This window comes from Chelonia mydas, chromosome 3 (assembly GCF_015237465.2).
Source record: "Chelonia mydas isolate rCheMyd1 chromosome 3, rCheMyd1.pri.v2, whole genome shotgun sequence".
Lineage (NCBI taxonomy): Eukaryota > Metazoa > Chordata > Testudines > Cheloniidae > Chelonia > Chelonia mydas.
The window spans coordinates 149,500,525-149,514,872 of NC_057851.1; the positions used below are offsets into that span (position 1 = coordinate 149,500,525).

At 42.9% G+C, this 14,348-nt stretch overlaps 1 protein-coding gene across 12 annotated transcripts in view; it reads left to right on the forward strand.

Annotated features, from left to right (window-relative positions):
* The window catches only part of BABAM2 (BRISC and BRCA1 A complex member 2), a 318,227-nt gene that overhangs the window by 249,797 nt on the left and 54,082 nt on the right, over positions 1–14,348 (forward strand). For all 12 annotated transcript variants that reach the window (XR_006289773.1, XR_006289772.1, XM_043543522.1 and 9 more), the window contains one exon: positions 14,194–14,293. Coding sequence is in view for 10 of the 12 variants with exons in the window: in XM_043543522.1 (XP_043399457.1) it covers positions 14,194–14,293 (100 nt within the window). In the remaining 2 variants the exon portion in view is untranslated. The remainder of the gene's footprint in view (positions 1–14,193; positions 14,294–14,348) is intronic.

Here is a 14,348-nt window from a genome sequence, read left to right on the forward strand (position 1 = left end):
GTGCAATAACCTTCTCCTACTCAAGATTCCTCTGTTTATGCATCCAAGGATTGCATTAGCCCTTTTGGCCACAGCATCGCACTGGGAGTTCATGTTCCACTGAGTATGCACCATGGTCCCCAAATCTTTTTCAGAGTCATTGCTTCCCAGGATAGAGTCCTCCATCCTGTAAGAATGACCTGCATTCTTTGTTCCTAGATGTATATGTCAAGGTTCCTCCCCCACTCTGAACTCTAGGGTACAGATGTGGGGACCTGCATGAAAAAAACCTCCTAAGCTTATCTTTACCAGCTTAGGTCAAAACTTCCCCAAGGTACAAAATATTCCACCCTTTGTCCTTGGATTGGCCGCTACCACCACCAAACAAATACTGGTTACTGGGGAAGAGCTGTTTGGACACGTCTTTCCCCCCAAAATACTTCCCAAAACCTTGCACCCCACTTCCTGGACAAGGTTTGGTAAAAAGCCTCACCAATTTGCCTAGGTGACTACAGACCCAGACCCTTGGATCTTAAGAACAATGAACAATCCTCCCAACACTTGCACCCCCCCTTTCCAGGGAAATGTTGGATAAAAAGCCTCACCAATTTGCATAGGTGACCACAGACCCAAACCCTTGGATCTGAGAACAATGAAAAAGCATTCAGTTTTCTTACAAGAAGACTTTTAATAGAAATAGAAGTAAATAGAAATAAAAAAAAATCCCCCCTGTAAAATCAGGATGGTAAATACTTTACAGGGTAATTAGATTCAAAACATAGAGAACCCCTCTAGGCAAAACCTTAAGTTACAAAAAAGATACACAGACAGAAATAGTTATTCTATTCAGCACAATTCTTTTCTCAGCCATTTAAAGAAATCATAATCTAACACGTACCTAGCTAGATTACTTACTAAAAGTTCTAAGGCTTCATTCCTGGTCTATCCCCGGCAAAGACAAAATATAGACAGACACACATACCCTTTGTTTCTCTCCCTCCTCCCAGCTTTTGAAATTATCTTGTCTCCTCATTGGTCATTTTGGTCAGGTGCCAGCGAGGTTACCTTTAGCTTCTTAACCCTTTACAGGTGAGAGGAGATTTCCTCTGGCCAGGAGGGATTTTACAGGGGTTTACCCTTCCCTTTATATTTATGACACGCCCCCCAAATCTCAGCTAGGGTGAAACACTGGCTGGGATTTCTTCCTGGAGCTCTAGGAAAAACAGAGTTAATAAGACACATGCATCTCTAAATATACTACCAAGTACATAAAGACTAACAATATTTTCTACATCTCAAGGACGATTTTAACCAGTTGATTCTGGGAAACTTTCACGGGAGAGTGCATCAGCCACTTTGTTAGAAGCTCCTGAGATGTGTTGGATGTCAAAATCAAAATCTTGGAGAGCTAAACTCCACCGAAGAAGTTTTTTGCTATTTTCTTTGACCGTGTGAAGCCACTTCAGTGCAGCATGGTCGGTTTGCAGGTGGAAACGCCGTCCCCAAACATATGGGCGTAGCTTTTCCAGAGCGTAGACAATGGCGTAACATTCTTTTTCAGTGACTGACCAGTGGCTTTCCCTCTCAGACAGTTTTTTGCTGAGAAACACTACAGGGTGGAATTCTTGATCAGGTCCTTTCTGCATTAAAACTGCTCCCACACCACGCTCGGACGCATCTGTGGTTACTAGGAACGGTTTGTCAAAGTCTGGGGCCCTTAGTACAGGGTCAGACATGAGTGTCGCTTTAAGCTTGTTAAAGGCCTTCTGACACTTTTCGGTCCACTGAACCGCATTTGGCTGTTTCTTTTTGGTTAGGTCTGTCAGTGGGGCGGCGATTTGGCTGTAGTGCGGTACAAATCGTCTGTAATAACCGGCCAAGCCTAAGAAGGATTGAACCTGTTTCTTTGACTTTGGGACAGGCCACTTTTGGATAGCATCCACTTTGGCCTGTAGGGGGCTGATAGTTCCTTGACCCACCTGGTGTCCAAGGTAAGTCACTCTGTTTAGGCCTATTTGACACTTCTTAGCCTTAACAGTTAGTCCTGCCTCCCTTATGCGCTCAAGGACTTTTTGTAGATGTTCCAGGTGGTCTGCCCAGGAATCCGAAAATATGGCCACATCGTCAAGGTAGGCGACTGCATATTCTCCTAATCCTGCTAGGAGACCATCCACAAGTCTTTGGAAGGTGGCGGGTGCATTTCGCAGCCCGAAAGGGAGTACATTAAATTCATACAGCCCGAGATGTGTGGTGAAGGCTGACCTTTCCTTGGCAGATTCATCTAGCGGTACCTGCCAGTACCCCTTGGTTAAGTCCAAGGTAGAGATGAACTGGGCCCGTCCCAGTTTCTCTAATAGTTCATCTGTGCGTGGCATTGGATAGTTGTCTGGGCGAGTTACAGCATTTAGCTTACGGTAGTCCACGCAAAAACGTATTTCCCCATCTGGTTTGGGAACTAGAACCACTGGAGATGCCCATGCACTTTCAGAGGGGCGGATTACACCCATCTGTAACATATCCCGGATCTCCCGTTCTATAGCAGTTTTAGCTTGAGGAGACACCCGGTAAGGTTGGACTCTAATTGGGCGAGCATTACCTGTGTCAATGGAGTGGTATGCCCGTTCAGTCAGTCCTGGGGTGGCTGAGAACGTTGGCGCGTAGCTAGTGCACAGCTCCTGGATCTGCTGTCGCTGCATACGCCCAAGGGTCATGGAGAGGTTCACCTCTTCCACACCACCAGCACATTTCCCTTCGTAGTAGACACCTTCAGGCCACTCAGCGTCGTCTCCTCCCTGGGCTGTAAACTGACAAACCTTTAATTCTCTGGAATAAAAGGGCTTTAGAGAATTAATATGGTACACCTTAGGCTTTCGGTTGGAGGTGGGGAATGCTATGAGATAATTAACAGCTCCCAGGCGCTCCTGGACCGTGAATGGCCCTTCCCACGATGCTTCCATTTTATGGGCCTGGAGCGCCTTTAAGACCATGACCTGGTCCCCTACTTTGAAGGAACGCTCTCTGGCATGTTTATCATACCAGGCTTTTTGCTCTTTTTGAGCATCCTGTAAGTTTTCTTTAGCAAGGGCTAAAGAGGTTCGGAGGGTGTTTTGTAGGTTGGTTACAAAGTCCAGAATGTTAGTTCCTGGAGAAGGTGTAAATCCCTCCCATTGCTGCTTCACCAACTGCAATGGCCCCTTAACCTCACGGCCATATACAAGTTCAAATGGGGAAAACCCTAAACTGGGGTGTGGTACAGCTCTGTAGGCAAAGAGCAACTGCTGCAACACTAGGTCCCAATCATTGGAGTGCTCATTTACGAATTTACGTATCATGGCCCCCAAAGTTCCATTAAACTTCTCCACCATGCCATTTGTTTGATGGTGGTAAGGAGTGGCAACCAAGTGATTTACCCCATGAGCTTCCCAAAGGTTTTTCATAGTTCCTGCCAGGAAATTAGTCCCTGCATCTGTGAGGATGTCGGAGGGCCAACCTACCCTGGCAAAAATGTCTGCTAGTGCCTGGCACACACTTTTAGCCCTGGTGTTGCTTAGAGCTACTGCTTCCGGCCATCGGGTGGCAAAATCCATGAAAGTCAGTATGTACTGCTTTCCTCTGGGTGTCTTTTTCGGAAAAGGACCCAGAATATCCACAGCTACTCGCTGAAATGGAACTTCAATGATGGGGAGTGGCTGGAGAGGGGCTTTGACCTGGTCTTGGGGCTTTCCCACTCTTTGGCACACCTCACAAGACTGGACATAGGTAGAAACATCCTTGCCCATTCCCTCCCAGTGGAATGACCCCCCCAAACGGTCTTTGGTCCTGTTCACCCCAGCATGGCCACTAGGGTGATCATGGGCTAAGCTCAAGAGCTTGGCCCGGTATTTAGTTGGAACTACCAACTGTCTCTGAGGATGCCAGTCTTCCTGGTGTCCACCAGAAAGAGTTTCCTTGTATAAAAGTCCTCTTTCTACAACAAACCTGGATCGATTAGAAGAGCTGAGAGGCGGTGGGTGGCTCCGTGCCGCCGTCCAAGCTCTCTGGAGGCTTTCATCTGCTTCCTGTTCGGTCTGGAACTGTTCCCTTGATGCTGGAGACATCAGTTCCTTATTGGATTGTGGACCTAGGCTTGGTCCCTCTGGAAGCGATATAGGGGATGGGGCTGTTTCTGTTGACTGTGAACCGCTCTCCGCTGGTGAACTATGTTGGGATTCAGGCTCCGGCTGAGCCTCTTGTGTCGGGTTATCGGCTGCTGTCAGTTCAGGGTCGGTGGGGCCCTCTGGTGTTGAGGTTGCAAGTACTGGATTCAGTGCTGGCAATGGGTCTGGTGTTGGTTGTTCGGCTGGTTCCGGTTCTGGGACTGGTTCCGTCTGGGTCTCTGGGACTGGATCCACTACTGCTGTTGCAGACATTGGTCTGGGGTCCGGATCCATCACCTCTGACCGGGTCCTGATAGAAGTTTCCGGAACAGAGCTAGGCCTCACGGCTTGGTTAGCCTGGCTGCGGGTGACCGTTCCCACCCTCTTGGCCTGCTTCACATGATTGGCCAAGTCTTCCCCCAACAGCATGGGGATGGGATAATCATCATAGACTGCAAAAGTCCACGTTCCGGACCAGCCCTTGTACTGGACAGGCAACTTGGCTGTAGGCAAATCGAAAGAGTTGGACTTGAAGGGTTGAATCGTCACTTGGATCTCTGGGTTGATTAAATTGGGGTCCACTAAGGAAGCATGGATAGCTGACACTTGTGCTCCGGTGTCCCTCCACGCGGTGACCTTCTTCCCGCCCACACTCACAGTTTCCCTCCGCTCCAAGGGTATCTGGGAGGTATCTGGGCCTGTGGACCTCTGGTGCGATTCCGGTGCAATGAACTGTAATCTGTTGGGGTTCTTGGGGCAGTTGGCCTTTACATGCCCCAGCTCGTTACATTTAAAACATCGTCCAGCTGACTGGTCACTGGGGCGAGGAGGGTTGCTGGAGAACGGGGTGGTGGGACGATAAGGGGTCTGGAGGGTTCTTTGGGAGGTAGGTGGGGCTTTGGGCGGCCCCCGGTAATAGGGTGTGGTCTGGGGTTGTCCCTTCTGGTCTCCGCTCCAACTGCGACCAGTTTTTTTCTTCTCTGCCACCTCCACCCATCTGGCTCCAATCTCTCCTGCCTCGATTACAGTTTTGGGCTTCCCATCTAGGATGTATCTTTCTATTTCCTCAGGAACACCCTCTAAGAATTGTTCCATTTGCATTAGGAAGGGCAAATTTACTGGAGATTCAACACTTGCTCCGGATATCCAGGCCTCCCAATGCTTCACAATGTGGTAGGCATGTCGGGTAAATGACACATCTGGTTTCCACCTTAGGGCTCTGAACCTCCGACGAGACTGCTCGGGTGTTATCCCCATTCTGACTCTCGCCTTGGATTTAAACAGTTCATACTTGTTCATGTGTTCTTTAGGCATTTCAGCTGCCACCTCAGCTAAGGGTCCACTGAGCTGCGGCCTCAGCTCTACCATGTATTGGTCAGTAGAGATGTTGTACCCAAGGCAGGCCCTTTCGAAGTTTTCTAGGAAGGCCTCAGTATCATCGCCTGCTTTGTAGGTGGGGAACTTTCTGGGATGGGAAGTGGTACTTGGAGAAGGATAGCTAGGGTTTGTTGGGATATTCTCCTGAGCCTTTATCTTCTCTATCTCCTCCACATACTTCCTCTCTTTTTCCTTCTCCTCCAGCTCTTTGTCCCTTGCTTCCATAGCTCTCCTGTGAGCAGCCGCTTGGTGTTGTTCTGCCTCTTTCGCTGCCTCTTTCGCTGCCTCCCTTTCTTGTTCCTTCTCCTCCTTCTTCAGCCGCATGAGTTCTATCTGTCTTTCATGTTCCCTTTGTCTTTCCTCAGCCTGAAATCTGGCTAATTCCAGCCGTAGTCGAGCCGCAGATATTGTCATTCTAACCTCTCTGTTTTTAACTAACTTTACACCCGAGGTTTAGAAATAAACAAAAAAAAACTTGGCTGTAAAATTTTGCTGTGCTGGAATAGAATACCTATTCTCTGATAGTGATTGTCAGCCTACAAAAAAAAAAACAAAAAAACAATTCCCTTGTCTCTGCTCTGGGCCCAAATCAAAGCAAAAACTTCCAGCTACTTTGAAACCTGTTTACCCAGCCCAAAGAAAAACCAAGTTTCCTTTTTAAACTTGTGCTCCTTGTAAAAAATCAAAATCCAAAAAAAAAACCCTTGCCACTTTTGTCTCCAGGCAAATGGGTAGAACACCCCCCCTTCTACTTACTTTTAGGGAAAAAAAAACTCTGGGTTGGAAGACTGTGAATTTCCCTGCAGGAGTTAAGTACCCTGCCTCCAGGCAAAGAAAACCTGCAATTCACAAAGATAATCCCCTTTTGTCTCTGCTTGGCCACAAAGCAGAGAAAAAAAAACAAGCTGCTTTCAGTTTCAGCTGCTTCTGGACTTCCTTTTTAAAAATCTGTATTTCTAGTTCAACAAAATCTCAACTGGATCTCAAAATGATTTCAGGTTAATCCCACCACTCTGCCACCATGTCAAGGTTCCTCCCCCACTCTGAACTCTAGGGTACAGATGTGGGGACCTGCATGAAAAAAACCTCCTAAGCTTATCTTTACCAGCTTAGGTCAAAACTTCCCCAAGGTACAAAATATTCCACCCTTTGTCCTTGGATTGGCCGCTACCACCACCAAACAAATACTGGTTACTGGGGAAGAGCTGTTTGGACACGTCTTTCCCCCCAAAATACTTCCCAAAACCTTGCACCCCACTTCCTGGACAAGGTTTGGTAAAAAGCCTCACCAATTTGCCTAGGTGACTACAGACCCAGACCCTTGGATCTTAAGAACAATGAACAATCCTCCCAACACTTGCACCCCCCCTTTCCAGGGAAATGTTGGATAAAAAGCCTCACCAATTTGCATAGGTGACCACAGACCCAAACCCTTGGATCTGAGAACAATGAAAAAGCATTCAGTTTTCTTACAAGAAGACTTTTAATAGAAATAGAAGTAAATAGAAATAAAAAAAAAATCCCCCCTGTAAAATCAGGATGGTAAATACTTTACAGGGTAATTAGATTCAAAACATAGAGAACCCCTCTAGGCAAAACCTTAAGTTACAAAAAAGATACACAGACAGAAATAGTTATTCTATTCAGCACAATTCTTTTCTCAGCCATTTAAAGAAATCATAATCTAACACGTACCTAGCTAGATTACTTACTAAAAGTTCTAAGGCTTCATTCCTGGTCTATCCCCGGCAAAGACAAAATATAGACAGACACACATACCCTTTGTTTCTCTCCCTCCTCCCAGCTTTTGAAATTATCTTGTCTCCTCATTGGTCATTTTGGTCAGGTGCCAGCGAGGTTACCTTTAGCTTCTTAACCCTTTACAGGTGAGAGGAGATTTCCTCTGGCCAGGAGGGATTTTACAGGGGTTTACCCTTCCCTTTATATTTATGACAGTATATATTTACCATATTAAAACACATATTGCTTGCTTTTGCCCAGTGTAAAAAGTGGTCCAGATGACTCTGAATCTAGGACCTGTCCTCTTCATTATTTCCCACTCCCCCAATTTTTGTGTCATCTGCAAATTTTATCGGTGATGATATTGTGTTTTCTTCCAAGTCATTAATAAAAATGCTAAATAGAGTAGGGCCAAGAAGTGATCCCTGCAATACCCCCATTAGAAACACACCTGTTCGATGATAATTCCCCATGTACAATTACATTTTGGGACCTATCAGTTAACCAGCTTTTAATCCACCTAATGTGTGTCATGTTAATTTTATATCTTTCTAGTTTTTTACTCAAAATGTTATGCGGTATCAAGTCAGATGCCTTTCAGATATCTAGAGTGACAAGGTGGGTGAGGTAGTATCTTTTATTGGCTGTCTGTTGGTGAGAGAGCCAAGCTTTCGAACCACACAGAACTCTTCTTTATCCTGGGACCGACAGGGCCACAACTACACTGCATACAAAAATCTAAGTGTATTACATCAACACTACTACCTTTTTCAACCAAACTTGTAATCTCAACAAAAAAAGATATCTAGATAGTTTGACAGGACATATGTTTCATAACCCTGTGTGGATTGGCATTAAATTACCCTCCTTTAATTCTTTATTAGTTGTATAGAGAAGGGCTGTCATTACTCCATAACACAGTATGTCTGCATCCCTAGATTGCTTTAAGCAATAGAGCTTTCCAGCAATCTCATTTTGATACCTTTCTGCCCATATTTCAAACTTCCCTGGCTTTTTAAATGTTCTCTGTGCTCACTGATATTTGCAACACCTAAAAGTTAGCTCAGTTTACAAATATATTATGACTAAAGGAAGTAAATAAATTGCCTTATTTTAAATAAGAGTAAACTTGCTTTTGCATGCTTGTGAGCACACACCTGCTTTGTTTGCACACACATTCCTGATTTGCTTACACACTTGATTACATATGTCCTAAATGCTAGATCTGTATTTCATCTATTTTAGAATTTCATCTATTTTCTTTTTCTCTTGATAGAATTTAGAAATAGTTCTCACATTTTGCTATACTCTTCCATTTCATTCTCCACATGTATTATTTTTTAAGATGCGTTTCCAAAAATTTGTTCTTTTTCTGTTGATACTGTTGTATCTTTCCAGTATTTAAGGATAATTTTCATCCATTAGTTAATTCGGTGAAATTTATCTGTCCTTTTTGTACTGATATTTTGATTCTACTAAGTAGTGTGCCTGGATACATTAAGTTGAAGAAGCTTGATTCTTTTTTATGATCTTCTTAAAATTGTTTGTTTCTTGGACAACTGCAGATTACATGTTTGTAGTCTCCTGTTTCCTTTAAGCACTTCCAGGGGAGATAACTCATCATTTTCTATTCATTTATATTAGAGACCTGTAAAAAAATTATAAAATATGTTAAAATGTATCCATTTGTGGTTTGCATGCTCACTAATACTATAGCTTCTCTTATTGTGTTCATTAGTAAGTGCTTGTTTGAGGAACATGAACTCATTCCTCAAGATTTTTTACATACATTGACACATTTGTAGTGCTGCCAAAATTAATATTTTCTACCCTAATTTTTGTTTATGGTTCTAAAAAGCTCCAAAACTGTTTCTTTGTCCAAAAAGTCTGACATCTTTAGGGGTTTTTTTTATCCAGTTGTCCCAAAACATTATCTTCCCTTTTATCTTTGTTAATAGATTACCACATAATTAGATGTGCCTGAGCATTTTGATGAGTCTTTCTTTCTTGTACAGGGCATGTCACCGTTTTTCCCCAATAATGGATTTAAGGGGATTAGTGGCATGCAGATTTTTATGCAGTTTAAATGCATAGATATTTTATAATTGAACATACATTCTTACTTGAGTTCATATAGGATGGATTTATTTCCTTAAGCTCGGTATATCTACATTTTAATTTCCAGGTAGTTGGCAAAATTGGTTCTTAAGATGTGTCACACATGCTTAATAGGGATTTCATTTGCTAAGGGAGTTTTTAAAATATCTTTTCACTAGTTCAAATTAAAAATATAACCAGACTAGAAAACTCCTCTTCTATGAAATCAGCAGAATATTAATTAAGGAGAACATTTGTAAGACATTTTTATGGTGAAAGGGCAACATATTTTTCCCCTTAGAAACGGTAAGGCAAAGATTTTTCTCAGGCAGACTGAGAATCTTTATAGTAGCAGCAAAACAACTATCATGTGCCAGCAATGCCCCTCTGCCATGTACATTGGTCAAACTGGACAGTCTCTACGTAAAAGAATAAATGGACACAAATCAGATGTCAAGAATTATAACATTCATAAACCAGTCGGAGAACACTTCAATCTCTCTGGTCATGCGATTACAGACATGAAAGTTGCGATATTACAACAAAAAAACTTCAAATCCAGACTCCAGCGAGAAACTGTTGAATTGGAATTCATTTGCAAATTGGATACAATTAACTTAGGCTTGAATAGAGACTGGGAGTGGCTAAGTCATTATGCAAGGTAACCTATTTCCCCTTGTTTTTCCTAACCCTCCCCACCCCCACCCCCAGACGTTCTTGTTAAACCCTGGATTTGTGCTGGAAATGGCCCACCTTGATTATCATACACATTGTAAGGAGAGTGATCACTTTAGATAAGCTATTACCAGCAGGAGAGTGGGGTGGGGGAGGTATTTTTTCATGCTTTGTGTGTATAAAAAGATCTTCTACACTTTCCACAGTATGCATCCGATGAAGTGAGCTGTAGCTCACGAAAGCTTATGCTCAAATAAATTGGTTAGTCTCTAAGGTGCCACAAGTACTCCTTTTGGTTTTCCTAGACATTTTTAGGCCTGCTCCACACTAAAAAAGTTATACCGCTATAACTACTTCAGTTTGAGGTGTGATATTTTACCAGTATATCTATACTGATATTAGCCTAATGTCAGTGCAGTTATATCAGTATAAAGGTGTCTTAAAGGGTATGTCTACACTTGCAGAGTTTTTGCGGTGTAAGTTTCACCGGTGATAGGGAACCGGTGAAAGTAAAGCACTGGTTTGTGTACTCACTTAATTCCTCAGGCGCCAGAGACTGTTTACATTAGCAGCACTTCCATCGCGGATGAGAGCAGCGCTCTAGGGCAGCTATCCCACAGTGCAGCTCTCTCCAGTTTTACCATGGGTCTTGTAGGAAAGGGGGGGTCCCTGCACAGTCTCCTCTCCCCAAACACTGATAAGCTCCAGTAGCTCAGCATTGCTCCAAGGAGGGGATCATTTGCTCTGTGGAGCAGCCATTGTCACCTGGCCAGATAAGTGAGCACTTGCCAAGAAAACAGGAAGGGGAGTTTCAAAGTTCCCTGGGCTTTGCAGGGGAAGGGGTGAATGTCTTTTTTTACCTGGCAACAGAACAGCAAAGCTGCTGGCCAGAGTGGTCACCTAGGCATTGTGGGATATCCTCCGGAGGCTAAAAGCTGTTTACACAGGAAGAACGTGTCTTCACTTGCACATCACTGCAAAAGCATCACCGGTAAGAGCTGCATGCCTCTCGTGGAGGTGATTTTCTTTTTGTGGTGAAACTTCTGAGTTTTCCACTTTAAATGGCAAGTGTAGACATGGCCTTAGAATGGTATTGCTTATTGGTTATTTCAGTACCTGAACCAGAGTAAGCTATACTGGTATAGGCATTTTTATACTGGTATAACTGCTTTCATAGTAGAGAATTGTATTGCCACTTTATCTATAATTGTTACAGTTAAAGTGGCAAAACTCTCTAGTGTAGACAAGCCATTAGTCACAAATTTAAAATAATCATTCAGAGTGTCAAGGTTCCTCCCCCACTCTGAACTCTAGGGTACAGATGTGGGGACCTGCATGAAAACCTCCTAAGCTTACTTTTACCACCTTAGGTTAAAACTTCCCCAAGGTACAAATTAATTTTATCCTTTGTCCTTGGAATATCCACTGCCACCACCAAACTCTAACTGGGTTTACTGGGAAATGTAGTTTGGACACGTCTTTCCCCCCAAAATCCTCCCAACCCTTGCACCCCACTTCTTGGGAAAGGTTTGGTAAAAATCCTCACCAATTTGCATAGGTGACCACAGACCCAAACCCTTGGATCTGAGAATAATGAAAAAGCATTCAGTTTTCTTACAAGAAGACTTTTAATAGAAATAGAAGTAAATAGAAGTAAAGGAATCACCTCTGTAAAATCAGGATGGTAGATACCTTACAGGGTAATTAGATTCAAAACATAGAGAATCCCTCTAGGCAAAACCTTAAGTTACAAAAAAGACACACAGACAGAAATAGTCATTCTATTCAGCACAGTTCTTTTCTCAGCCATTTAAAGAAATCATAATCTAACACATACCTAGCTAGATTACTTACTAAAAGTTCTAAGACTCCATTCCTGTTCTATCCCCGGCAAAAGCAGCATATAGACAGACACAGACCCTTTGTTTCTCTCCCTCCTCCCAGCTTTTGAAAGTATCTTGTCTCCTCATTGGTCATTTTGGTCAGGTGCCAGTGAGGTTACCTTTAGCTTCTTAACCCTTTACAGGTGAGAGGATTTTTCCTCTGGCCAGGAGGGATTTTAAAGGGGTTTACCCTTCCCTTTATAGTTACGGCACAGAGTCTGGAAAATGGATTGCACTAGGGCAATATAAGAAAAGAAGCAGCATTTGAAAACTGTTAGAGATTCTCTTATGTCTGTTGGAACCAAAAGAGAAATCTCTGATTTTCTTTGTACTATTTTGAGCATCTCCAGTGGAATCTTACTGCTGAGAGGATCCTTAGATTTGAGTGCAACTGAAGCAAGGGAGACTGTGGGATGGGCAGTAGCACTTCCTTTGTTTAGAGGTAGGAGTGTTCAGGGGATATATTTGTATAATATAGGGAGTGGTGATTGCAAACTTGACACGGCCCGATCATTATCATCTTCAGAGTAGGATCAGAGCCCACTCTTAACTTGTCAGGATGAGGACCCTGCTTCATTCCTCCAGTCTGAATATAATTTCAGAATTTTCTGAGGGGAAATTAGTGTTTGGCTATCAGACCGCGCTTTTGATGGCCGGCTAATACGTTATGATCATCCACAAGTGGCCAGATAGCATTCCCATACTCCTCAACACATCACCTTGGAAAATAGATGACCTGCAACAAACAAAGCAACCAAGAAGGAAACTAAAATGGGGACAAAAAATGGCTCCATATTTGACTAATGACAGCATAATGAGTTTTGTTCCTCTGTGGCTGTGATATACATTGAAATGTTTTCTTTTTCTTATTCAATCTTGCATCTGCAAAGTCCAGACCTACAGAACTATTTCATGTGGTGAACAATCTGCTGACTCCAGACTGTTTCAGTAACAGATTTCAGTGTACCTCATAATGATAAAATTTCGATTAGGCTTCTATCCTTCAAAGGGTTTTGCCAGTACAGACCCTTCTACCTAGACAAAGAAAAAGTCGGTCAAGTCATAAGAATTCATGCCCGAGGATCCCTTTGTAGGATAAGGACCTTGCTTTGCAGAGAAGATCTATTGGATCTTAATGTTTTTGTGGGAGCAATACATAAACAGCATGAGACAAAGTAACATCTTAACTTTTGGAGTATAGCTCAGTTTCATTTATAGAGAAGTACTGTATGTTCAAAGAGAGATACAAACCATGACCTGTAAGATAGGTTCAGGCCCCTTATGATTGGTAAAAGACAATGGGAAGGATTTAGGTCTGTTGTTGAAAAAACTGGTATTGCCTTTATCTGGGTGTACAATCAACATAAAAGAAAAAGTTTATGGCCTTGCTTGCAGAGGAAGCCATCAGATGAAGTTCCTGGCCTTGACAATTACAGTCCTCCCTCAAATCTTCCTTTTATGGGAAAGGCTATTGAAAAGGTTGTTCCAGTGCAGCTTTGGGTTCCTCTCACTGTCCTAGGTCTCTCACATTCTGGTTTCTGGTCTATGTGTGGTACAGGGACAGAATCAGTATCTTTATTCAGATGATCTTTTTCTAGCGATGGACAAAGTTCAGGTATAGAGCTAGTCAAGAAAAGGGGAGGGCACATAATGTAATTTTAAAACAGTGCAGCCAGCTCCAGTCAAATGTTCATGTTGATTTTATTGGATATGCCTTTGATATGCTTGACCATGAAGTGTTGATCTCACACTTACAGGATTTGGTAGGGGTAATGGATATGTTATTTAGTGGCTCTCGAAGGTGTTGAGAAACTACTCTTTTTAAACTACTGTGGAGATAAGTGGGTTATTTATGGATGCTTGGGTGTTACATGGAAGGCTGTTTATACTGTCTGTTGTGTACAGTTTGATGCAATGTCTGGTTGCATTTAAGCTGCTATGAACCTAGATGCAATGGTGATAAAAATAATACAAATAATTAAATAAATAAAATTAAAACTATTCTTTGAGAGGATGCTTGGTATGTCTGCCACTCCTAGTACGAGCACATAACTCTTCCAGTTGGAGGGGTTTGATACTCTTGGTTAAAGACGTCTGCTGTCAGTAAGGTGTCAGCAGTAGTATACAGTAAAGTTACGGTTTGTATCTCTAATATTTATTACATAGTCCAGGGCTAATAAAAGTCAGTTTGTAACCTTTTCTTAGTGTGATGCTGGGCTTTTTACATTGGGAAAGGTAAGAATCACTAACATGTCCCATAGGAGCAGCATCTGATATATTGTGAAATAAAATTATTTTAATTTTAGTGCTCTTGGAGGCTCCTCTGCCCTTCACATCCCAGCTTTTCCAGGTGGAGGCTGTCTCATTGACTATGTACCACAAGTGTGCCAGCTGCTAACTAACAAGGTAAGTTAATACACAGAACGTAATTTCTCCTTCCTTCTTGTGTTATACTGTACTT